This window comes from Elgaria multicarinata, chromosome 1, assembly GCF_023053635.1.
Source record: "Elgaria multicarinata webbii isolate HBS135686 ecotype San Diego chromosome 1, rElgMul1.1.pri, whole genome shotgun sequence".
Lineage (NCBI taxonomy): Eukaryota > Metazoa > Chordata > Lepidosauria > Squamata > Anguidae > Elgaria > Elgaria multicarinata.
This window is the reverse complement of record NC_086171.1, coordinates 216,948,027-216,971,370: the sequence shown is the minus strand read 5'-3', so window position 1 is coordinate 216,971,370 and position 23,344 is coordinate 216,948,027. Positions and strand designations below refer to the sequence as shown.

General features: G+C 49.9%; 1 protein-coding gene across 1 annotated transcript in view; it reads right to left on the bottom strand.

Annotated features, from left to right (window-relative positions):
- Positions 1-333: 333 nt before the first annotated feature.
- The window catches only part of EFCAB8 (EF-hand calcium binding domain 8), an 81,832-nt gene continuing 58,821 nt past the window's right edge, over positions 334-23,344 (bottom strand). The window contains exons 21-27 of the mRNA XM_063144221.1: positions 18,651-18,872; positions 16,747-16,905; positions 12,922-13,090; positions 9,753-9,885; positions 6,907-7,111; positions 3,899-3,997; positions 334-549 (exon numbers count right to left, since the gene is read on the bottom strand). Of these exons, the coding sequence (XP_063000291.1) occupies positions 334-549; positions 3,899-3,997; positions 6,907-7,111; positions 9,753-9,885; positions 12,922-13,090; positions 16,747-16,905; positions 18,651-18,872 (1,203 nt within the window). The remainder of the gene's footprint in view (positions 550-3,898; positions 3,998-6,906; positions 7,112-9,752; positions 9,886-12,921; positions 13,091-16,746; positions 16,906-18,650; positions 18,873-23,344) is intronic.

Below are 23,344 nucleotides of genomic sequence, written 5' to 3'. Positions count from 1 at the left end.
GAGTGGAGACCCTCAGGCCTGGGGGACAGATTCACCCAGCCTCTAAGCTAAGAGCTTCAAGCTAAAAACTGCTGCTACTTTTGCCTCCACCCTTTTACTTCAACCCCACCTCCGAGTGTTCGTCTAAAGTGGGATTCAGCCCCCAGGCTCAAAGAGGTTCGACAGCCCTGCCATACTCTTCCAAATATCACATTTATTGTCAAGCAACAGACACATCCCTATGTCAAATGCCCATTCTAGGACTCTGGAAACGGAACACGAGAGCAAAAGCTGAAAGGACGGTCAGTCCCCTCCAGCCTGCTTCAGCCAGGCCGCCTTTTGATGGCTGCTAGTTCATTCTTTGGTGTACTGAGCATGCTTGCGCATCATGTAGCTCTTCAGGGTGGGCTTGATGAGTAAACCAGTGAGAGTCGACCATTTTCTGCTCTTCTTGGCATTCCGTAGCTCTGTTGCGGCCTGTACCTGCTGCAACTCGGCCAGGATCTCAGGTACATGAAGTTGAATCATCGGATGGAGGTCCGTATACTGGATGCAGTGATAGATTCGGGGCTGCAGGGAGCACACACAGAAAGCCTCGTTCAACAAATCGAAGTGTTCACCATGCCAAAGCCTCATGATGGGCCATGCGCAAAAGCCCAGTGAAACCAGCAAACTCAAAAACAATTAGCAAGCTGCAAAGACTGGGCCTTGCTAGACCTAGTAGGGAGTAGGGGCGAGGCTGCGATGCAGCTGGCGCGTGCCGTCACCCCAGTCTACACATGAGACGTGACGGAGTAAGGGAAAGCCCTGTCACGTCGGCAATTTTTAAAAAAATGTAAAGGGGGCATGTGCGCAGGAGCGCTCCAACAATAAGGTAAGTCTTTTTTTAAAAAAAGGGGGGGTTCCCGCTCCCCCTGCCCCCGATTTCCCCCCCACAATGTCTGATGCCCCCTGTCCGCCCCGCTCCCTCGCCCGCCCACTTGCCCGCCCGTCCATCCGTCCGCCCCCCCACTCGGTCACCCGCCCGTCCGCCCCGCTCACCATGTCCGATGCCCCCTTCCCCCCCCGGGCCACGATCTCCCCACCCTGGCTCTGCTCTTTCCCCCTGGCCCCATCTCTCCCCCCTGCGATTCCCCCCCCCCCGGGCCCGATGGGCACAGCGCTCCTATGGAGCACTGTGCCCAGTGCACGGCTTCTCCTGGCTACTCGCGAGTAAGCCGCATAGCCAAGAAAAGCCGCGGAACCAGCTAGACCTTCCGCAGCCCCGGGCTCAAAAATACTGGGCCACTAGCGGATCCAGTTATCCCAGGTCAAGGGAGGGTTTAGCCCAGGCTGACCCTGGGATGCCCTGTGCATCATCTGCACTCACAGGGGTGAGCCCGGGTATCAGCCCGGGCTAAACCCTCGTCTAGCAACGGCCACTGTCACCAACCATGCCTCTGGTCCCTGGCCCTCTGAAGAGTCCCGTTTTAGCAGGGGGCATCCAGCTTGTTTGCACTTTATTCATTTTATGTATTCATTTATTTATTGCATTTTGATACCACCCAATAGCCAAAGCTGTCTTTATTGATGGTTCAAATTTACATAGCACTTTCTACAAAGGTATCAAAGCAGTGAACATAAAACGTAATGGCATCTAACCAACAGTGACTATAACCCTAAAGGAAACACCATACAAAAATCCATCAGCAACAAAACTGCACTCTCTATGGTATGCTGCAGTGCAAACCATAGCCGGCTGGGACACACTCCAGGGAAAGCTTGCACAAAGGGATGAGTTTTAAGGCACGATGCCTGAACATCAGCACCAAGGCGGCCCCTCCAAGGTCAACTGGCAAGGTGTTTCAGAGGGAGGGCGGCGCTGCAACACGAAATTTATGTATTTATTTATTTGTTTATTTGTTTATTTATTATATTTCTATACCGCCCAATAGCCGGAGCTCTCTGGGCGGTTCACGAAATGCTCTAGTGCGGTGGTTCCCAAAGTGGGCGGTACTGCCCCCTTGGGGGCAGTGGGATTGCATCGGGGGGCTCTAAGACCCAAGGGGGCAGCAGGGGGGCACTCGAGGTGGTCTTTTCCGTACCAGGAGTTTGGGTTACCGAAGGAAATTTCTGATCGCTCTCCTGCACTATGGAGAGTGGTTCAGAAGCTCCTGGTTGCATTTCCAACATCATATTTGGTGGAATGTGGTTTTAATGTGGTCTGCCTACTTCTCTCCAAGCAAAGAAATCAACTCCAGATTACTAAACGTGGTGATTTAAGACTCATGTGAAGTGACTTTAAACCAGACGTTGGGAAACTGGTATCACTTCATCAAGCCCATCCAGCACATTATTTAGGAATGCCAATAGAAACATTATTCCCAAAGCCTTGGTCCCCCATTTGCTGGTTGCAGCCAGGTGGGAAATTGCCCAATTCTGGAAAAGCGACAGAGCTTTTGACCGTCAACGCTGGTTTGATAAGATTTGGAAACTAGCTTTAAATGATAAATTGACACAACACAGCAGGTTAGCAAGAGGAGAAATAACATCAGACACATTTGTGGAAAACTGGTTGGACTTTTTCACATTTACTAATATGAATCCTGGCAAACCTAGACCCCCAATGAATCAGGAATCCTTTTGGTCAGAGGTTCTAACTTAACCTGCATCTTTTTCTGTACCAAGTGCTTATTGAAGGAATGAACACCCATGCTTTTTTATAGTGGGGCTGTGGGAACATTTATATTGTTGTTGAGTGTTTTCTTTTACTCTCTGTGTGTTTATTGTATTTGTCCTTACTTGAAAATCAATAAAAATAGTATTAAAAAAAAAAGAATTTGCAGAATCGTGAGGTACTCTACCCTCATTACTAAAAGTGATATCTAATATTCTTGCTAAATGATTATTAGACTTTGAAAAGATGATATCACTGGATCAAGTTCATCCATTATCTTTAATTGAACAAACTAAAAAAATGCAATTGGATTTTGAATAAATATTCAATTAATTGTTATTCTTTTGAATTTTGTTATTATTATCTTCCTTAGTGGGTTGTTGAAAACTGCTATTCTGAATAATGATTTTTATAGCGTTGGGTAGGGGGCACTGGGCATGAGTTTGTGAAACCAAGGGGGCGGTGACCTGAAAAAGTTTGGGAACCACTGCTCTAATGCAAGACCTCCTGAGGCAGACCTGTGGCACCCTCCTCCAAATTGCTCTCACAGATAATCGCAAAGATCGGGCAGGGGCCTCAGAGGGGAGGGGCTGCCGAAGGCAACCTGGCCCCAAGTTGTTTAGAGTTTTCTATGTGCCTCTTCGAATAGCCCTCTGTGCAGTCACACATATGGATTCTGCACAGAGCCTTATTTCAGAACTTTACAGAGAACAAGGGTGCAACTTAGGACCAGGATACCTGAGAGAGCGCCTTCTCCCTTACCAACCTGCCCGGCCACTGAGGTCATCCGAGGGCCTGCTCCTGGTGGTTCCACATAGACCCATCCTCCGATTAGAATCCACCAGGGGAAGAGCCTTCAGCGTGGTGGCCCCCCTCCTGTGGAATTCCCTGCCTCTGGAGGTCAGGCAAGCGCCAACCTTGTACTCCTTTCGGCGCCGCCTGAAAACATCTTTATTCCAAGAAGCCTTTCTTTAACATGCAGCCTTGGATTTCTGTTTTTGCTTCTTTAAAATTTTGTTTTAACTGTTTTATTCTGTTTTTATTTTCATTTTACCTTATACACCGCTCCAAAAATTTTCAATGGGGAGCAGTATATAAATATTCAAAATAAATAAAATAAATAAAGGCCAGATGCAGAGAGGGGTGATGTGTTGGCGGCCACATGCAGGTGGTAAACATGGCTGAATGTGGAAGTGGGTTAAGCCAGGGCTGCCCCTCAGCCCCCTGTCCTGCCTTGACCCGGAGGTCGCTTGGCTCACTTACCTGATCCTTGCAAGACACAGAAGCCTTCATCTCTGGGAGCTGCTTCAGCAAGGGACGCGGCACCTTCTGCTTGTATGCACGGCCCAGGATGTCGCTCTTCTGCACTCGGCGAGATACAGAACCAAGAGATGGATTTGGGGTGGGGGGGAAGCAGGCTGTGTTTCTCCAGGGCTCATGCCCCCCAGACCTGCCCTTCCTCCCAAGAACCTCAGGCTCTATGGCCAAATCCAACCCTCAAGGGCTTTTGTGCTAGGGTGACCCTATGAAAAGGAGGACAGGGCTCCTGTATCTTTAACAGTTGTATTGAAAAGGAAATTTCAGCAGGTGTCATTTGTATATATGGGGAACCTGGTGGAATTCCCTCTTCATCACACCAGTGAAAGCTGCAGGTGCCCTGCCCTCTTTTAAATCTGGCCACTCTAGTATAGCTCCTGCACCTTTAACTGTTGTGATGAAGAGGAAATTTCACCAGGTTCTCCATATATACAAATGACACCTGCTGAAATTCCCTTTTCTATGCAACTGTTAAAGATACAGGAGCCCTGTCCTCCTTTTCATAGGGTCACTCTATTTGTGCAGTTTTTCCCTTTCTAAAACATTGGAACATCTCTCCTAGGGCTTTAGTGACTAGCAGAAAGAGCTTGAAGCCAAGATACCCTGGTATTTCTGAATATCACCCCGCCCCCCTGCACCACACACACACACACACAGTAGCACTCTTCAAGGACTTGAAAGGCTGTCACACAGAGGAGGGCCAGGATCTCTTCTCGATCAGCCCAGGACACAGAATAAAGGGCTCAAGTTGCAGGAAGCCAGATTCCGGCTCGACATCAGGAAACTGTTAGAGCAGTACGACAATGGAATCAGTTCCCTAGCGAGGTTGTGGGCTCTCCCACCCTAGAGGCCTTCAAGAGGCAGCTGGACAACCATCTGTCAGGGATGCTTTAGGGTGGATTCCTGCATTGAGCAAGGGGTTGGACTCGATGGCCTCGTAGGCCCCTTCCAACTCTGCTATTCTGTGATTCTATGAAACTAAATTGGGCCGTTGGGCTGAAAGAGGCTCCCCACGCCTGCAGCGGTGCAATGGCAATGGTCCTCCCTCCTTCGGATCCCCCCTCCATCCTCACAGCCAGGAGCCCCACGTGGCTGACCTTGCCCATATTCCGGGACTTGTCATCTTTGCCTCTACCCAAGCACAGGCTAAATTTAGACTGCAATCCCCTCATTTTAAGAGTAAAAGGTTACATTTTACACTGAAATAGCCGTAAGAATCACCACCATGATGACAGACATTGTTACTGTTCCCAAAGGAACCTGCCCAAACACTGCAGTTGACCTGAGAGGCCCCGCTCTGTTTTTCCCCACCACTGGAACTGGGATGGGTGGACCCCACCACAGTCGATCACATTTTGCCCTGGGCGAGAGCTACCCAGCTGCTTTATAGTCGTATTGAAGTGTACTGATAACTGCTGGGGCCCAGGACACGAAGTTTACAGGAGGGTGAAAGGCGGAAGATGGCGACACCAGGACCCCTCCCACCCCAGCAAAATTCCAGGAATGAGTCGGGGCAATTGCACCAGAAAAGCCTCCTCTGGCAGCACCCTCTGGCTTCTTGAACTGTACGTGTTCCCTGCAACGTTGCATTGCATTGCCCGGCTCTGTCTCTTGGTTGTTTTAAATTCAGTTGCATTGACTGGTGCTTTAAACTTTGTTAGCTGCCCTTGTTTTGATAGAAAAGTGGGGTACAAAAACGTAGGAGGCCGCCTTGTACTGAGTCAGACCATTGGAACATCCAGCCCGGTATTGGCAACACTGACTGGCAGCATCGGCTCTCCAGGGTTTCAGGCGGGGTTCTTTTCCTCATGTGGCACAGAGAGGTAAGCAGCAGTTAATGCAGCTGAAACTCTTCCCATAGCCTGAGTTCGATCCCAGCAGAAGCTGGTTCTCAGGCAGCCGGCTCAGGTCGACTCAGCCTTCCATCCTTCCGAGGTTGGTAAAATGAGTACCCAACTGGCTGGGGGAAAGGTAACCACGACTGGGGAAGGCAATGGCAAACCACCCCACTACAAAGTCTGCCAAGAAAACATCAGCGAAAGCAGGCGTCCCTCTAGGAGTCAGCTCTGGAAACAAAGCCCTATGAAGAGAGACTGAAAGAACTGGGCATGTTTAGCCTGGAGAAGAGAAGATTGAGGGGAGCATTCTTCAAATACTTAAAAGGTTGTCACACAGAGGAGGGCCAGGATCTCTTCTCGATCCTCCCAGAGTGCAGGACACAGAATAACGGGCTCAAGTTAAAGGAAGCCAGATTCTAGCTGGACATCAGGAAAAACGTCCTGACTGTTAGAGCAGTATGACAATGGAATCAGTTGCCTGGTGATGTTGTGGGCTCTCCCACACTAGAGGCCTTCAAGAGGCAGCTGGACAACCATCTGTCAAGGATGCTTTAGGGTGGATTCCTGCCTTGAGCAGGGGGTTGGACTCAATGGCCTTGTAGGCCCCTTCCAACTCTGCTATTCTATGATTCTATGAAAAACTTCCTGACCGTTAGAGCAGTACGACAATGGAATCAGTGACCTAGGGAGGTGGTGGGCTCTCCCACCTGAGAGGCCTTCAAGAGGCAGCTGGACAACCATCTGTCAGGGATGCTTTAGGGTGGATTCCTGCCTTGAGCAGGGGGTTGGACTCAATGGCCTTGTAGGCCCCTTCCAACTCTGCTATTCTATGAATGACTCAAGTGCTTGCATGAGAGGTTCCTTTCCTTTCCTTCCTTCTTTTCCTTGCCCTATCTGGGGAAGCCGAGGATGGAACAGGGACCATCTGCATAGAAAGCAGGGGCCCCATCACACTGAGCTCCGGCCCCTTCCCCTAACCACTTTGGGCTGCAAGTATATTTCATAGAATCATAGAATAGCAGAGTTGGAAGGGACCTACAAGGCCATCGAGTCCAACCCCCTGGCCCGCCCACCCGCCTCCTGCTCTCTTCGTAGATGCAAGGGGCTGCTGCTCACCTGCTTCCCTGACTCTTCCCACTTCTGGAAGGCAGCCTCGATCTGATCGTCGGTGAACTGGGCTATCCGGGTCTCTTTCTGGATGAGTTCCTGCATCCGGCTGGCAGCATCCTCGTTGAGGGATGACTTCACGTGCAGGAAGTCCATCAGCAGGGACTGCTGCCTCTTCTGCTGGCTCAGCGTCTGGACAATGCTGCGGGTGCTCCTGGACGTGGCAGAACAAAGGGTGGGGTAGGCTACGGGCAAAGCACCCGCGCTCCCTCCCAGGGAATTGGAGGGGACGGGAGGGGGAGGAGCTACAAACTCTCATGTGGCGCAGAGCGGTAAAGCAGCAGTTTCTGCAGCTGAAACTTTCCCCACGGCCTGAGTTCGATCCCAGCGGAAGCTGGTTTCAGGCAGCCGCCTCGGGTCGACTCAGCCTTCCATCCTCCCGTGGTCAGTAAAATGAGTACCCAGCTAGCTGGGAGAAAGGTAATCACGGCCGGGGAAGGCAACGGCAAACCACCCCGCTATAAGGCCTGCCAAGAAAACGTCAGCGAAAGTGTCCAGTAATGACTCAGGGCTTGCACGAGAGGTTCCTTTCCTTTTCCCTTCACTGAGGAGCCTCACTCCACTTCAGCTAACACAAATCAGCACTCATGCTTTAAATGTCACCACACACCCAACCCCATCGAGTGTGGGAGAAGACACTCCTGAACCTGCCCAGCTTAAATGCTGGCCCACCCCACCCCACACCCCAAGGATTCCAATGGGATCCCACCCTATGGCACAGAAGCCCCCTTTTCCCCACATCTTGTCTGCTTGCCCTCTTATTTATTTATTTATTACATTTGTATACCGCCCAATAGCCAAAGCTCTCTGGGAGGTTCAGTGTCTCTTGCACCTCCGGACACAAAGCCTTCCATGCAAGGCAACCGTTCTTGGCCGTTTCACTCCCACAGGCCCTTTCCAGACTCTGTTACACCACGCCAATGAATTTCAGCAGCGTGGCAGAAGCACGGTGTGGCTCCCTGGGCAGGTCCAAGGGGTGGAAATTGCAGCAGCACCCCCGGACCACGGCCACTTTCCAAAGTGGCCCACCTCTGCTCTAAGCTGTTTAGAGCCCGAAAGGTTAAAATCAACACCTTGAATTGAGGCTGTAAAGCATTTGGCAACCAGTGCCAATCTTCCGTTCTTGGGGTGATGTGGTTGCCATGTTATGCACCCATTACCAGCCTAGCTGCTGCATTTCACACCAACTGAAGTTTCTGGATGCTCTCCAGGGGTAGCCCCAAGAACAACACAAACACTAGTCTAACCATGATGTAACCAAGGCATGGATTACTGTTGCCAGATAAGACTGACTCAGGAACAGTCACAGGTAGAGCACTTGACATAGCCATGCCAATGTGCTCCTCACCACCACTGTTACCTGGAGATCCAGGGGCAGTGTGAAATCTAGGAGCACTCCCAAACTGTGCACCTGATCTTTCAGGGGGAGCATGACCCTGTCCAGAACAGGTTGAAGTCAGACCTTCTATTGAGTAACAGCATCTCTATCTTGCCTGGACGGTTCACAAAAATTACAATCTCAGCTAGTTCACCCTCATCCAGCCCAGGACTGAGCTTCAGCAATGTTCATGGGCATCACCTGCAACAGAGTGGAGTGTCACCTGCACATGGACGCACCTCACTCCAAAGCTCCCTCTCCCACTGGTCCCATGTAGATGTTCAATATCACTGGGGACACCATAGACCAATGGCCATGGCACTAAACAGTAACCACCCAAGACCACCTCCTGGACATGACCTGCAAGAAAGGACCGGAACCACTGCAATATGGTGCCTTCAAGGGCCAGGCCTGCCAGGAGGCTCACAAAAGCACCAGGGTCCTTGAAGCAGTCTCCATCCAATATGCCAGCAGAAAGCCAAGCTGAAATGGGCCCAGATGACCAGAACCATCCAAACACTTCCGGAGTTACAAAGCCATCACCCTCTCAAGACAAGAATGCTTCCCAAAATCTGTTGGGTCAAGAAAAGCTTTCTTCAGCAAAGGTCCCTTAAGCAAGAGGGGCCATGCCCACCCCTCTGTTTAATCCCTCCCTTAGCCATGTGGACAGCTCGATCCTGGCTAATTTGGTGAAGGGCAAGGTTCAATCTTGGAAGTGGCAGCCCCCACCTCCTGTTCACCTCCTTGATGGAGAAGACAACACAGACTGTATTTCCCTTAATGAACATGGGGAGAAAAGAAGAAACTGGATGCAAGGTTGCTGATCAGCTTTACGGCTTGTTAAGGACATCAGAAGAGCCCTGATGCTGGATCAGACCAAGTGTCCATCTAGTCCAGCACTCTGTTCACACAGGGGCCAACCAGTTGTCGGCCAGGGACCAACAAAGCAGGACGCGGTTCAACAGCACCCTCCTGCCCATGTTCCCCAGCAACTGGTGTACATAGGCATACTGCTTCTGCTACTGGTGGTAGCACATTGCCATCAGTAAGCCTGTGTGCACCAGTCGCTGGGGAACATGGGTGGGAGGGTGCTGTTGCACCATGTCCTGCTTGTTCATCCCTGGCCAACGGCTGGTTGGCCACTGTGCTGGACTAGATGGACCCTTGGTCTGATCCAGCAGGGCTCTTCTGATGTTCTTATGACTGGTAACCTTTAGTAGTCAATATGGAGACGGCCGTAGGTTTCAGTGTTGTGGCTTCAGAAGAATGTGCAAAACAGCCACAGGCCGTGGGTCACAGAGCCAAAACAGGCTATGGCATTGCTCACCCCCAACGTCTGCACATCCAAGGCCAGAAGGGGAAGGATTTAACTTAACCAGCACCAGTCACAGAGCCGCGTCTCATTCTGCTTACTCACTCCCAGTGGGGCTGCCGACCTTCATGCAGGACCTTCAGGGTATGCAAGGAGCCCACGCGGCGGATCTCCTCCGGCACTTCGGCTTCCATCATGTGCTGTATTCCCAGTCTCCACAAAGACTGCCCAAAAGTCCCTGCAAGTCAAGCCAGGAGCAAAGGTCTCAGTGGCACCAGCTGCATCGTTGCCTCCTTCCGTGGCTTCTCATGGCAGCATCCGTCCCACCGCTTAGCACTAACCTGGCAACGTCAATTTAGCCACGTCGCTCCCACAATCCCAAGGACAGGCTGTGGCTGTTCCACCTGCATTGGATTTGGATTCAGAAGAATGCCGAGGAGATTGGTGTAAATGTACACAGCGCCATATGCGTTGTAGAGCAGCGCAAGTACACTAAATTGCTAGAGCAGTGAGCCATCTTTATGGTTTTTGAATAGGTTCTCATAGCTGTATTATTCACATGCAGTGGGGTGGCTTTTTTGCTAGTAGCAGAAGCTAAAACAATGCACAGTCGTCACTCTTTACAGTGTGAACCTTCTAGCTGATGAGGAATGCTTCCTTCTGTGCTGTGAGAAACTTATTTTAGTGGCACCCACCCTCTGGAAAACCCTCCCTCGTGCATTTTGGGAGGCAGAAAATGTAACATCCTTCAAACGCCTCCTGAAAACATATAGTACCTTGGTAGACAAGCTTTCCCCGGACTATAACTTATTCTGTTTTTTTATGGCATTTTTTAAATTTTATATCTTGATAGCACTCTTCAAATACTTGAAAGGTTGTCACACAGAGGAGGGCCAGGATCTCTTCTCGATCCTCCCAGAGTGCAGGACACGGAATAACGGGCTCAAGTTAAAGGAAGCCAGATTCCGGCTGGACATCAGGAAAAAATTCCTGACCGTTAGAGCTTTTGGTATTTTAGCCTGATTTACTGTTCTCATTGCTATGATTATTCCTTTATTTCTGTTTTGTGTAACCCCTTCCCGTCTTCATATGTTTTAATGTGATTTTAGACTGTAAGCCTCAAGGCAGGGTATTGCAGTTTTATTTGTATATTCTGTACAGCACCAAGTACATTGATGGTACTAAATAAATAAATAAATAATATGACAACAGAACCAATGACCTAGGGAGGTTGTGGGCTCTCCCACCCTAGAGGCCTTCAAGAGGCAGCTGGACAGCCCCCTGTCAGGGATGCTTTAAGGTGGATTCCTGTACTGAGCAGGGGGTTGGACTCGATGGCCTTAGAGGCCCCTTCCAATTTTACTATTCTATGATTCCATGATGTTTGTATACCATGGTTTTATTTGTAAACTGCCCAGAGAGCCTTGGCTGTTGGCCAGTATAAATATGAAATAAATAAGTAACTACTGTCAAGAAGAAAACTTTTTCTCCGTCTGGGTGAAGGGAAGTGGGGGGGGGCAGTCTGACAGTTTGACCTAGATGGTGAGGCCAGCCCTATCAAATCCTCAGCAGATTGGCCTACCTGCTCTCGTCCTGAGAGTGAGGGGGCACGCCACCTACTCAGATCATCAGCCCTGTGGGACAGCACCTGTCACCTCTTTGTGAACCGGGGTGGCTGAACTGAGAACTAAGGGCGTGTGTAAGCTCTCTTTGCTTTCTCTGCATCCATTTTCCATCAATAAACTCTATCATTCTTTCACAAAAGTGGACTTGAGTCCTATTGGTATCCTCGAATCTGTTTAGTGTGGGGGTCCTGGCTGGACCAGGCCCCCAAATTAAAACACCACACTTTGACACAAGGGCAAAAAAAGCCACAGGATTTGGAACAAGCTGCAGAATTTAGCACCCACTGAAACTCAGAACAATTACTTGGGGGGGGGGTTTCCCCTCTTTTTTTAAAGGAGGTTTTTAGCTCCTGGCCTCATGTGGCGCAGAGTGGTAAGCGGCAATCACTACAGCCAAAACTCTCCCCACGGCCTGAGTTCGATCCCAGCGGAAGCTGGTTCTCAGGCAGCCGGCTCAGGTCGACTCAGCCTTCCATCCTTCCGAGGTCGGTAAAGTGAGTACCCAGCAATCTGGGGGAAAGGTAACCACGACTGGGGAAGGCAACGGCAAACCACCCCACTACAAAGTCTGCCAAGAAAACGTCAGCGAAAGCAGGCGTCCCTCTAGGAGTCAGCAATGACTTAAATGCTTGCATGAGAGGTTTCTTTCCTTTTCTTTTTAGCTCCTAAAGGCCACAAAAAACAACCTTCTTTCAGGAGAGGCTTTAAAGTATATAGTGACATCAACTCTGAAGGCAGATTGCGGTCTGAGCAGGGCTTGCACTGGTTAGAGGAATGGAGTTGCAGCCATTTTCCAAGCCAGCAGAATACATTTTGGAAGCTAAGGAGTGATGTGCAAGCTTTCTTGACTTGCACTGTTTATGCAGGACGAAGATAGACCTTTTCTTGATACAGAAATGGGATTGCCTTGCTGCAGAAATCCAGTTTGGCCCGGGGGACGCACAGAACAAAAGAGTTACACACCAGCCTTACTCGCAACTCACCTGCAGAGGTAGACCAAGTAGAGTAAGGCATTACAAAACATTGAGAAGACGAAGCTACGCGAGTTAAGGACATGTGAGAAGAGGGCAAATTCCCGGACAGTCAGGAGTCACTAAGGGAGAGCTAGTCAGTGTGGCTCACAGTTTGGGATCTCATAGAATCATAGAATAGCAGAGTTGGAAGGGGCCTACAAGGCCATCGAGTCCAACCCCCTGCTCAATGTAGGAATCCACCCTAAAGCATCCCTGACAGAGGGTTGTCCAGCTGCCTCTTGAAGGCCTCTAGTGTGGGAGAGCCCACAACCTCCCTAGGTAGCTGATTCCACCGTCGCACTGCTCTAACAGTCAGGAAGTTTTTCCTGATGTCCAGCCGGAATCTGGCTTCCTTTAACTTGAGCCCGTTATTCCGTGTCCTGCACTCTGGGAGGATCGAGAAGAGATCCTGGCCCTCCTCTGTGTGACAACCTTTTAAGTATTTGAAGAGTGCTATCATGTCTCCCCTCAATCTTCTCTTCTCCAGGCTAAACATGCCCAGTTCTTTCAGTCTCTCTTCAGTCGCTTTGTTTCTAGCTCGGCCCAACAGAGGGAAGGAAGTCCTTCTGCATTCCTACAACCCAAGCTCTGCAGTTCCTGGTACCAACAGCTTGGGATTCAAAAGGTGTGCCTTACCTACGTGCTTGCCTGTCAGCATCCAGAGCTTGATGGTACAATCGTGGCTGGAAGTGAGAATCACTCGGAATCTTTCGACGTATCTGATGCTGACTATATTCTTCAGATGTCCCCTCCAAGAGCTGAGGCAGGTTGGGGGAACCAAGGAGGTCACCCAGCCGCTGTGCACCTGCCAAAGAGACAAAGCTGTCCTGCCCAGTGTTGAAGGGCCCAGGCAGGCACCAAAAACAGTGCCATGGAAAAGCTGAGATGCTTCCTTCTCTTGCAACTAGGGATGCCAGACCTCATGCCTGGAGGCTACATCTGACCTTCTGGATTTCCCAGAAGGATGTGCCCACTCCCCCTGGCTCACCCGTTTTTAGGGTGACCATATAGAAAGGAGGACAGGGCTCCTGTACCTTTAACCGTTTTAATAGAAAAGGGAATTTCAGCAGGTGTCATTTGTATGCATGCAGCACCTGGCAAAATTCCCTCTTCATCACAACAGTTAAAGCTGCAGGAGCCCTTCCCTTTTTTGTATCTGGTCACTCTAGTATAGCTCCTGCAGTTTTAACTGTTGTGATAGAGCGGGAATTTCACCAGGTGCTGCATGCCTACAAAGGACACCTGCTAAAATTCCCTGTTCTATACAGCTGTTAAAGACACAAGAGCCCTGTCCTCCTCTCCATATATATTTATTTTATTTATTAAAACATTTATATCCCGCCCTACATCACAAGGATCTCAGGGCGGTGTACAGATAAAATCATACATATAAAATAGAATAAATATACAATTCTAAAACAAATTAAACCATTAACATGTTAAAACCAATATGAAATTTTCAAACTGTAAAATCAATTAAAAGAAGACATACGGTCACTCTACTTAAACCACATGTAAAGGCGGGCTACAAGCCACACAATCCTAGCAGCAGACAGACCCTCGGCTTTGTTGTAGGCAGAACCAAAACTCCCATTGGGCAAGAAGGAGGAGTAGAATCATAGACAAATAAATGAATAACCGTTAAAACAAGGATCAGCTAATGCAGGTCGCCCCAAAGTGTTTAATTATTACAGGTCGATTTTATATGGCGAATGGGCGCCCTCGTGTGGTGAGCGCTGGCATTACCATGTGAGCACAACCTGTTCAAAGCTCGCTTACCTGGATAGGGCAAATGCCATCTCCGGCCACTTTGGGGCATTTCCTAAACAGGATTTCAAGCAGCCAGAATTGGTTTTGAAAAGGAACCTTGTGATCTTAACATGTTGAGACAAAGTGAGAGTTGGGAGTGACAGGGTCTGTAGATTTTGGGTGTCCACTTGCTTATGATTTTATATGCTACGGAAAGGAGGACAGGGCTCCTGTATCTTTAACAGTTGTATTGAAAAGGGAATTTCAGCAGGTGTATTTTGTATGCTGGAGTTAAAATCGCAGGAAGAAACATTAACAATCTCAGATATGAAGATGACACCACTTTGATGGCTGAAAGCGAGGAGGAGCTGAGGAGCAAGTGCAAAAGCTGGGTTGCAGTTAAACCTCAAAAAAACCAAGATTATGGCAACCAGCTTGATTGGTAACTGGCAAATAGAGGGAGAAAACGTGGAGGCAGTGACAGACTTTGTATTTCTGGGCGCAAAGATTACTGCAGACGCTGACTGCAGCCAGGAAATCAGAAGACGTTTACTTCTTGGGAGGAGAGCAATGACAAATCTTGATAAAATAGTTAAGAGCAGAGACACCACACTGACAACAAAGGTCTGCATAGTTAAAGCAATGGTATTCCCCGTAGTAACCTATGGCTGCGAGAGCTGGACCATAAGGAAGGCTGAGCGAAGGAAGAGAGATGCTTTTGAACTGTGGTGTTGGAGGAAAATGCTGAGAGTGCCTTGGACTGCAAGAAGATCAAACCAGTCCATACGCCAGGAAATAAAGCCAGACTGCTCACTTGAGGGAATGGTATTAAAGGCAAAACTGAAGTACTTTGGCCACATAATGAGAAGACAGGACACCCTGGAGAAGAGGCTGATGCTAGGGAAAGCGGAAGGCAAAAGGAAGAGGGGCCGACCAAGGGCAAGATGGAGGGATGATATTCTGGAGGTGACAGACTTGACCTTGGGGGAGCTTGGGGTGGCAATGGCCGACAGAAAGCTCTGGCGTGGGCTGGTCCCGAAGTCACGAAGAGTCGGAAACGACTGAACGAATAAACAACAACAAATTTTGTATGCACGTAGCAACTGGTGAGATTCCCTCTTCATCACAACACTGAAAGCTGCAAGAGCCTTACTAGCATGACCAGATACAAAAGAGGGCAGGGCTCCTGCAGCTTTAACTGTCGTGATGAAGAGGGAGTTTCACCAGGTGCTGCATGAATGCGAAATGATCCCTGCTGAAATTACCTTTTCTATGCAACTGTTAACGATACAGGAGCCCAGTCCTCCTTTCCATAGGGTCACCATATACTACACAGTGGGTTCAGGCAGTGTGAGAAGGCCTGATAATGTTTAGGCAGCAGGTCAGCCTCCTGCCCTCCTGTCAGGTTTTGCCCTGCAGCACCACCTGGTGGCCGCAGTGCACCTTGCCGGCCGTAGGGTATTTGCAGGATCCAGGCCCAAATCAGCAAGCATTCCCAGATGGACTGATGCAGACCAGCTGGGAGCAGCCAGGAAAGGGCTATATAAGAACAGCATTTCCATTCCAGCCTTTGCCACAGCAACACAGTCTCCTGTGCCTGCTATAGCCCGTTCCTGACTGACTGCGATTCCATGCCTTGCCTGACTACACCTTTTGCCTCTGGCCCTGTTTGAACCCTGTTGCTACTGTACTCTGAACCCTGCTCGTTTCTGGACCTCGCCTCTTGCCGCCGGCCCTGCCTGGACTCTGTTTCCGGTTCCACCGCCAGCCAGCCAGCCATCCTGGCCCTGGCGTCCCTGCGCTGAGGCCTTGCCGCCCACGCCCCGGACCCTGACACCTCCAAGACCACAATAGCCCAGTCACGGGGCCCAAATAAATACCAATCCTGAACTGTCTATAACAAAACAGAGACAAATTCTATTTCCCCTATTTCCCCTCGGTGACCTGGTGAGGTTGTGGGCTCTCCCACACTAGAGACCTTCAAGAGGCAGCTGGACAACCCTCTGTCAGGGATGCTTTAGGGTGGATTCCTGCCTTGAGCAGGGGGTTGGACTCGATGGCCTTGGAGGCCCCGTCCAACTCTGCTATTCTAGGATTCTCAGTCTGATCCAGCAGGACACTTCTTATAGTCCCAGAGACAGGCAGCATTTATTTGCATGAAAGGTCCTCCTCCTCCTCCTCTGTGAATTTATTTAATCCGCTTTTAAAGCCTTCTAAGCCACCAGACATTAACGATGCATTGATCACACTGCATTAATGATGCCTTGTGTGCCACGTGGCTTCCCTTGCTCCAAGGAAGGGTATTTATTATTATTATTATTATTATTATTATTATTATTATTATTATTAATAATTTATTTATATAGTACCATCAATGTACATGGTGCTGTACAGAGTAAAACAGTAAATGGCAAGACCCTGCCGCATAGGCTTACAATCTAATAAAATCATAGTAAAACAATAAGGAGGGGAAGAGAATGCAAACAGTTCTGCATCCGTTCCAAACTTAAGGCTCAAGTCTGCATCTGTTCTACACGGGTGATTACGTCTTGGCAATTGCACATAAATGCCAGGCGTGGGCATTTCGCGAGCAGCTGCTGAGCCCGCATGCACAGGGTTGGTCACCAAAGTGCCTACGAACTTCCTCTTCCAGAGTCCCAATGAACCCACTTGGAACCTGCCTGAAAATGGGATGTCAGGAGCACTGCTAACCTGCCGGGTGGCTCGATCCGCCTGGAATTTCGCAGGAATTCGACAGTATTCGGGAATTAAGTCACAAAAACGGTTCTTCTCAGGGGGCGGCCCATCGTTCAGATCCATCACAGAATCTCCTGCCTCTGCCACGGTGCAGTAATTCATGATGTCCCAGATCTAGAGAAAAAGGGATGGAGGCAGTTCAAAGGAACCTGTCTTTGTTTCGATGGATGCCTTCATCTCTTCGCATTTTCCCAGGAGGCAGCAAGATGGCCAGTCATAGCCACTGGTTTAAGTCACCTCTGTGATCCCAGGCTGTTCTTTACTCCAACCCTTGTTGTGCCACTGCCTGCCCCAGCCTCTAAATCGGGTGCACAACCTGCAGTCCTGCAAGGCTTTAACTACATCCACCGCACTACCATATTCCCTTTCCCAGCAACACGGACATCGATCCCTCTTTCTTTGCTGGCACCAGCAACCAGGAAAGAAAGACCTATATGAGGGATGCTGACGGGGGTGCATCCCCCAACCCAGCATCATATGCAGGGCCGGCGCTGCCATAGAGGCAACTCAAGCGGCGGCCTAGAGCGCCAAGCAAACGAGGGCGCCGAACAGCACACCCGGAAGCCACTCTCCTAGAGCGGCTTCCGGGCGCGCTGTTCTAAAGCCGCCGCCCCGGCCGCCCCCCAATCCCAGCATCCTGCCTTCAAAGCCAGCACCTGGCCAGAAGCCACTCCTGGCTTCAAAACCAGGATGCTGGGGTTGGAGGCAGAGGCTTCAGAACGGCACATCCGGAAGTCTCCGCCCCGCACCCCAGCATCCTGGCTTCAAAGCCAGGAGCGGGCGCGGGGTGGAGGCTTCAGAACGACGTGCCAGGAAGCCACTTCCAGGTGCGCCGCTTCGAAGCCTCCGCCCCGCCCCGCCCCCCAACCCCAGCGTCCTGGCTTTAAAGCCGGGAGCGGGTGCGTGCGTGCATGGGGGGCGGGGTGGAGGCTTCAGAATGCGCCTGCCTAGGGCGCAATATAGTCTGGCACCAGCCCTGATCATATGCAGACCTCGGGGCTGAAACGGTTGTGCACTCCTGCCCTCAATTCCCTCAGGAACCAGCTCTGCTACTGCCTTGGGGCTCTCGTCTTGCAAGGATCCATGTTTCTAGCTGTGCCTAGGAGCCAGGCATCCCCAGAAAAAGTCTTCCCAGACAAGCAGAAGGAGAGGTGCATTGCACTTTGGCTGACATGCCATTGCTTCATTCATAATCCCTCTCCATTTCTCTGCAGCAACCTGTGGGCGTGCAGGTGGGGGACGTTAATTACATTTTAGGCATGGCCAGAATGCATCCCCAGGAACTAGGGCTGTGCTCAGCTTCGCTTCGGAGCGTAGAAGCAATAGCGAGGCGGCCTGATTCACCTTCGACAAAGGCAAAGACAAAGCGGGTCGGGGGGGCTGAGGAGCGAGGCGAAGAGGTTTGAGACCAAGCGGATCCTTCGCCTCGATCCGGAGCTCCGAAAAAAAGTTAAGTGGGGGCTTACCTGGCACTGCCACAGTCCATGTGGTGACAGCAGCAGAGCCAGGTAAGGGGGCAGGGGGGGAGGGTCTTACCTGAGTCCGTCGCATTCCAGCAGCGGCTTCAACTGAGCCCAAGGACTCAAACCAGAAGACCAGGCCGCAGCTGCAGCCTGGTCTTCCTGTTTGAGTCCTTGGGCTCAGCTGAAGCCACCACCGGAATGCGAAGGAGCCAGGTAAGGGGGAGGAGGGAGGGGGGCCTTATGTGGTGCCGCTGAGGAGCTCCAATTCGGATCCAGAGCTCTGCAGCGGAGCGGACCATAGGCGGATCGACACAGGGCAGAGCATATTGGGGGGTCCGTGCACAGCCCTACCAAGAACTCCCCAGCAACTAATCCAAAGAGATATGGGACACTGACCTTAATGTAGCCCAAGGAATCCCCGGTAAAGAGGACCAAGTCCTTGTCATCCGTGGACATGGAGCAGACCACTGTGTCCCGGGCTTGGCCATGGGCTCCTCGGAATTTGCCCATCATTCCACCTTTGCTGCCAACCGCCCAAGCGTAGATATACCCGCCCGCACAGCTGGTCAGCAAAATGGCTGTGTTGGGACCTCGCTCACGAGTGTTCAGGAAGAGGACCTAGAAAGGCCAAAAAGATTCTGCACTGTGACAGGGCCCAAGAGAGACCTTTCTGTATAGTATAATGGTTGGGCAATTGGTCCCAGGAGCAGCAATACATTGTTCAAGACTGGAGACCACTCAGAGCAGTAAAGAAATACCCCACTAGAAGAACCGGCAGCCTTTTCAAGCCTAATTGCCCACCACCTGGGATGTATCGAACCAGATGGAAAGTTGCTGAGCCAACTTTTTGCAAAGGCCAGCCACCCTGATCTTTTAGGAAAGACAGGAGGTAAACTTGGTTGGAATGAACCCCTCCCTACATGAAACAAGGGTCTCAGCTCTCTGCAACGAGTTCCGATATTGTTGATGTATAAGCGGCAGTTTCTGCAGCCAAAACTCTCCCCACGGCCTGAGTTCGATCCCAGCGGAAGCTGGTTCTCAGGCAGCCGGCTCAGGTCGACTCAGCCTTCCATCCTTCCGAGGTCGGTAAAATGAGTACCCAGCTAGCTGGGGGAAATGGAATAATGGCCGGGGAAGGCAACGGCAAACCACCCCGCTATAAGGCCTGCCAAGAAAACGTCAGCGAAAGTAGGTGTCCCTCTAGGAGTCAGCAATGACTCAAGTGCTTGCACGAGAGGTTCCTTTCCTTTCCTTTCCCAAGAAGAGTCATCCCCAAGTCTGCTGGCAAGAATCTGAAATCTGCTTGTTCTGAGTAGAGACAGGCAAATCTGTGCAGGTCCATCTCATTCAGATTCTCATTTTCCCACTGCCATGTTTTTCCGTTCCGGTTCTGCCTAAGACTTGCAAGACTGTTTTTCTCCGACACACAGATATTCTTTGAGCGCATGTTTCAAGACGTATGCATTTTGTACTATGTATCCATTGACTAAAGCATGTTTTTGTACATTTTTCACATGCACGCATTTCCCCATGTGTATGTTTTCAAATGTCCATGTGTTTTTGAATGCTTGTCTTCTTTTTTTCGCAAAACACATCGCAAACCTATAAACATCTGGATTTCTGACTGCAAATTGTGTACCGGTCCAACATTTGGTTCTGGGAGCTGCGAACGGGGTTTTCTTGCATAAAAATGCAAATCCAATAAATTTCCCACCTGTCCCTTGCTCCCAACAAATATGGGCCTATCATAGAATCACAGAATCATACAATAGCAGAGTTGGAAGGGGCCTACAAGGCCATCGAGTCCAATCCCCTGCTCAAGGCAGGAATCCACCCTAAAGCATCCCTGACAGATTCTTGTCCAGCTGCCTCTTGAAGGCCTCTATTGTGGGAGAGCCCACCACCTCCCTAGGTAACTGGTTCCATTGTCGTACTGCTCTAACAGTCAGGAAGTTTTTCCTGATGTCCAGCTGGAATCTGGCTTCCTTTAACTTGAGCCCGTTATTCCGTGTCCTGCACTCTGGGAGGATCGAGAAGAGATCCTGGCCCTCCTCTGTGTGAAAACCTTTTAAGTATTTGAAGAGTGCTATCAGGTCTCCCCTCAATCTTCTCTTCTCCAGGCTAAACAGGCCCAGTTCTTTCAGCCTGTCTTCATAGGGCTTTGTTTCCAGACTCCTGATCATCCTGGTTGCCCTCCTCTGAACACGCTCCAGCTTGTCTGCATCCTTCTTGAATTGTGGAGCCCAGAACTGGACGCAATACTCTAGATGAGGCCTAAGCAGGGCTGAATAGAGAGGAACCAGTACCTCACGTGATTTGGAAGCTATACTTCTATTAATGCAGCCCAAAATAGCATTGGCCTTTCTTGCAGCCCTATCGCACTGTTGGCTCCTATTCAGCTTGTGATCTACAACAATTCCAAGATCCTTCTCGTTTGTAGTATTGCTGAGCCAAGTATCCCCCATCTTGAAAATGTGCATTTGGTTTCTATTTCCTATATGTAGAACTTAGCATTTATCCCTATTACATTTCATTCTGTTGTTTTCAGCCCAGAACTCCAGCCTATCAAGATACTTTGAAGTTTATTTCTGTCTCCCAGGGTATTAGCTATCCCACCCAATTTTGTGTCATCTGCAAATTTGATAAGCGTTCCCTTCACCTCCTCGTCCAAATCATTAATAAAAATGTAGAAGAGCACTGGGCCCAGGACTGAGCCCTGCGGTACCCCACTCGTTGCCTCTCCCCAGTTTGAGAAGGATAGAATCACAGAATCATAGAATAGTAGAGTTGGAAGGTGCCTACAAGGCCATCGAGCCCAACCCCCTGCTCAATGCAGGAATCCACCCTAAAGCATCCCTGACAGTGAAGCTGCCTTCACTATGTTAATTTCCCCAAAGAAAGGGGGGGAACATGGTTGTATAAAATGCACGTATGGCAACAGATGCATCATCGTATAAACAAAAATTAAATAAAGGTTGTGGTAAAATGTAAACATTCACGGCACATTTAGCATGAAGATAAATACAGGGATATTGTACCCATGGTCACCTGTGCATGAAAACAACTCCAAAACAGCCATGAGAATTTCACCTGTTCACCTGAAGCAACCTGTTACTGGTTGTGGGAAATGTAAGCTCTCGGTTTGCTTCCAATTCACTCTTCTAAACCGTTGTGGGTTCTGGAAAATAGGTTCCTAATAAAGTGCCTGAAGAAAGCCAGCCCAATATCCTATTTCAGTCTTGGAATCAATAAAGCCATTTTGCTGAAGGTTATCCTCATACTAGAGCCTCATGTGGCGCAGAGTTTCAGCAGCAGTTTCTGCAGCTGAAACTCTCCCCACGGCCTGAGTTCGATCCCAGCAGAAGCTGGTTTCAGGCAGCCGGCTCGGGTCGACTCAGCCTTCCATCCTCCCGAGGTCAGTAAAATGAGTACCCAATTAGCTGGGGGAAAGGTAATAACGGCCGGGGAAGGCAACGGCAAACCACCCCGCTATAAGGCCTGCCAAGAAAACGTCCCCGAAAGCTGGCATCCCCCAAGAGTCAGTAATGACTCAGTGCTTGCACGAGAGGTTCCTTTCCTTTCCTATCCTCATACTACTTCCTCTCCATTTACACACAAGCCCATAGAAGCTTTGGCCAGTAGTCGTCCACCCCAAATCCACCTTTCACCCACATCAAGGCCAGTCTTGCCTGCTCTGACTGGGCCCAACTCTCCAAGGACTTTCCTTATGCAGCTACTGGACCTTCTTTGAAATGGTGAGGGCAGGGACTAAACCTGGGGCTTTCTGGATTAAATCCAGTGTAAATCCTACTTAGAGTAGATCCATTTAAATGAACAGGATTTAAATTAGCCATGGCTAACTCCCAGTCATGTCAGTGGGTCTGTACTAAGTAGGACTTAGACTGGATTCAACCCCCAGCCTGCAAAGCACACACTCTACTCCTGAGCTAGGGCCCCTTCACTTCAAATAGCAGAGCTCACGGCTGACCTGGGTTTCCCTTGACTCTAGACCAGTTCCTTGGTGATAAGGGAGAGGGCCTTTTCAGTGGTGGCCCCTCAATTACGGAATGATCTCTCCCACGAAGCTTGCCTGACGCTAACATTGTTATCTTTTCAGCACCAGGTCAAGACTTAGAATCATAGAATAGCAGAGTTGGAAGGGGCCTACAAGGCCATCGAGTCCAACCCCCTGCTCAATGCAGGAATCCACCCTAAAGCATCCCTGACAGATGGTTGTCCAGCTGCCTCTTGAAGGCCTCGAGTGTGGCAGATTCCAGCTGGACATCAGGAAAAACTTCCTGACTGTTAGAGCAGTACAACAATGGAACCAGTTCCCTAGGGAGGTGGTGGGCTCTCCCACACTAGAGGCCTTCAAGAGGCAGCTGGACAACCATCTGTCAGGGATGCTTTAGTGTGGATTCCTGCATTGAGCAGGGGGTTGGACTCGATGGCCTTGTAGGCCCCTTCCAACTCTGCTATTCTATGATTCTACGATGCCTAACCAGGGCTGAATAGAGAGGAACCAGTACCTCATGCAATTTGGAAGCTGTACTTCCATTAATGCAGCCCAAAATAGCATTTGCTTTCTTTGCAACCACATGTTACGGCCAATCACGTTGCAGCACCACCATGCAAGGACGTTTCCAACGGCTTCCCTGGGACACCTGTGTGTCGCAGCTGTTGTTCAAATCAGCCTTCCCTTCCTTCAGTCTTACACTTCAAACTTACATTTAGGCTAACCCTTTGGGAAAACGTAGGGCTAGCGATGCTTTATTCAGACTTAAATGAAGCATTTCAGACTGAAACGAAGCATAGTTCTTCACTTTGCCATTTATCCATTAAATTTCAATGAATAAATGGACAGAGAGAAGGACTGTGACACGTGCTCAACTTCCCGGAAAAACAGTAGGAGGCTACAATTGCATATTGATAGCAAAATGGATTTCTTTGACAAAAATGCTCTCCACTGAAATGAATGCTATTAGGAATGAAGTTAGACAGTCTGAAGATGGAATCGTTGCACCGGAAAAAGGGCAGGCAGCAGCAGAGACGTGCAGTGCTGAACTTGAGAAGACTGAATACCGGAGGTG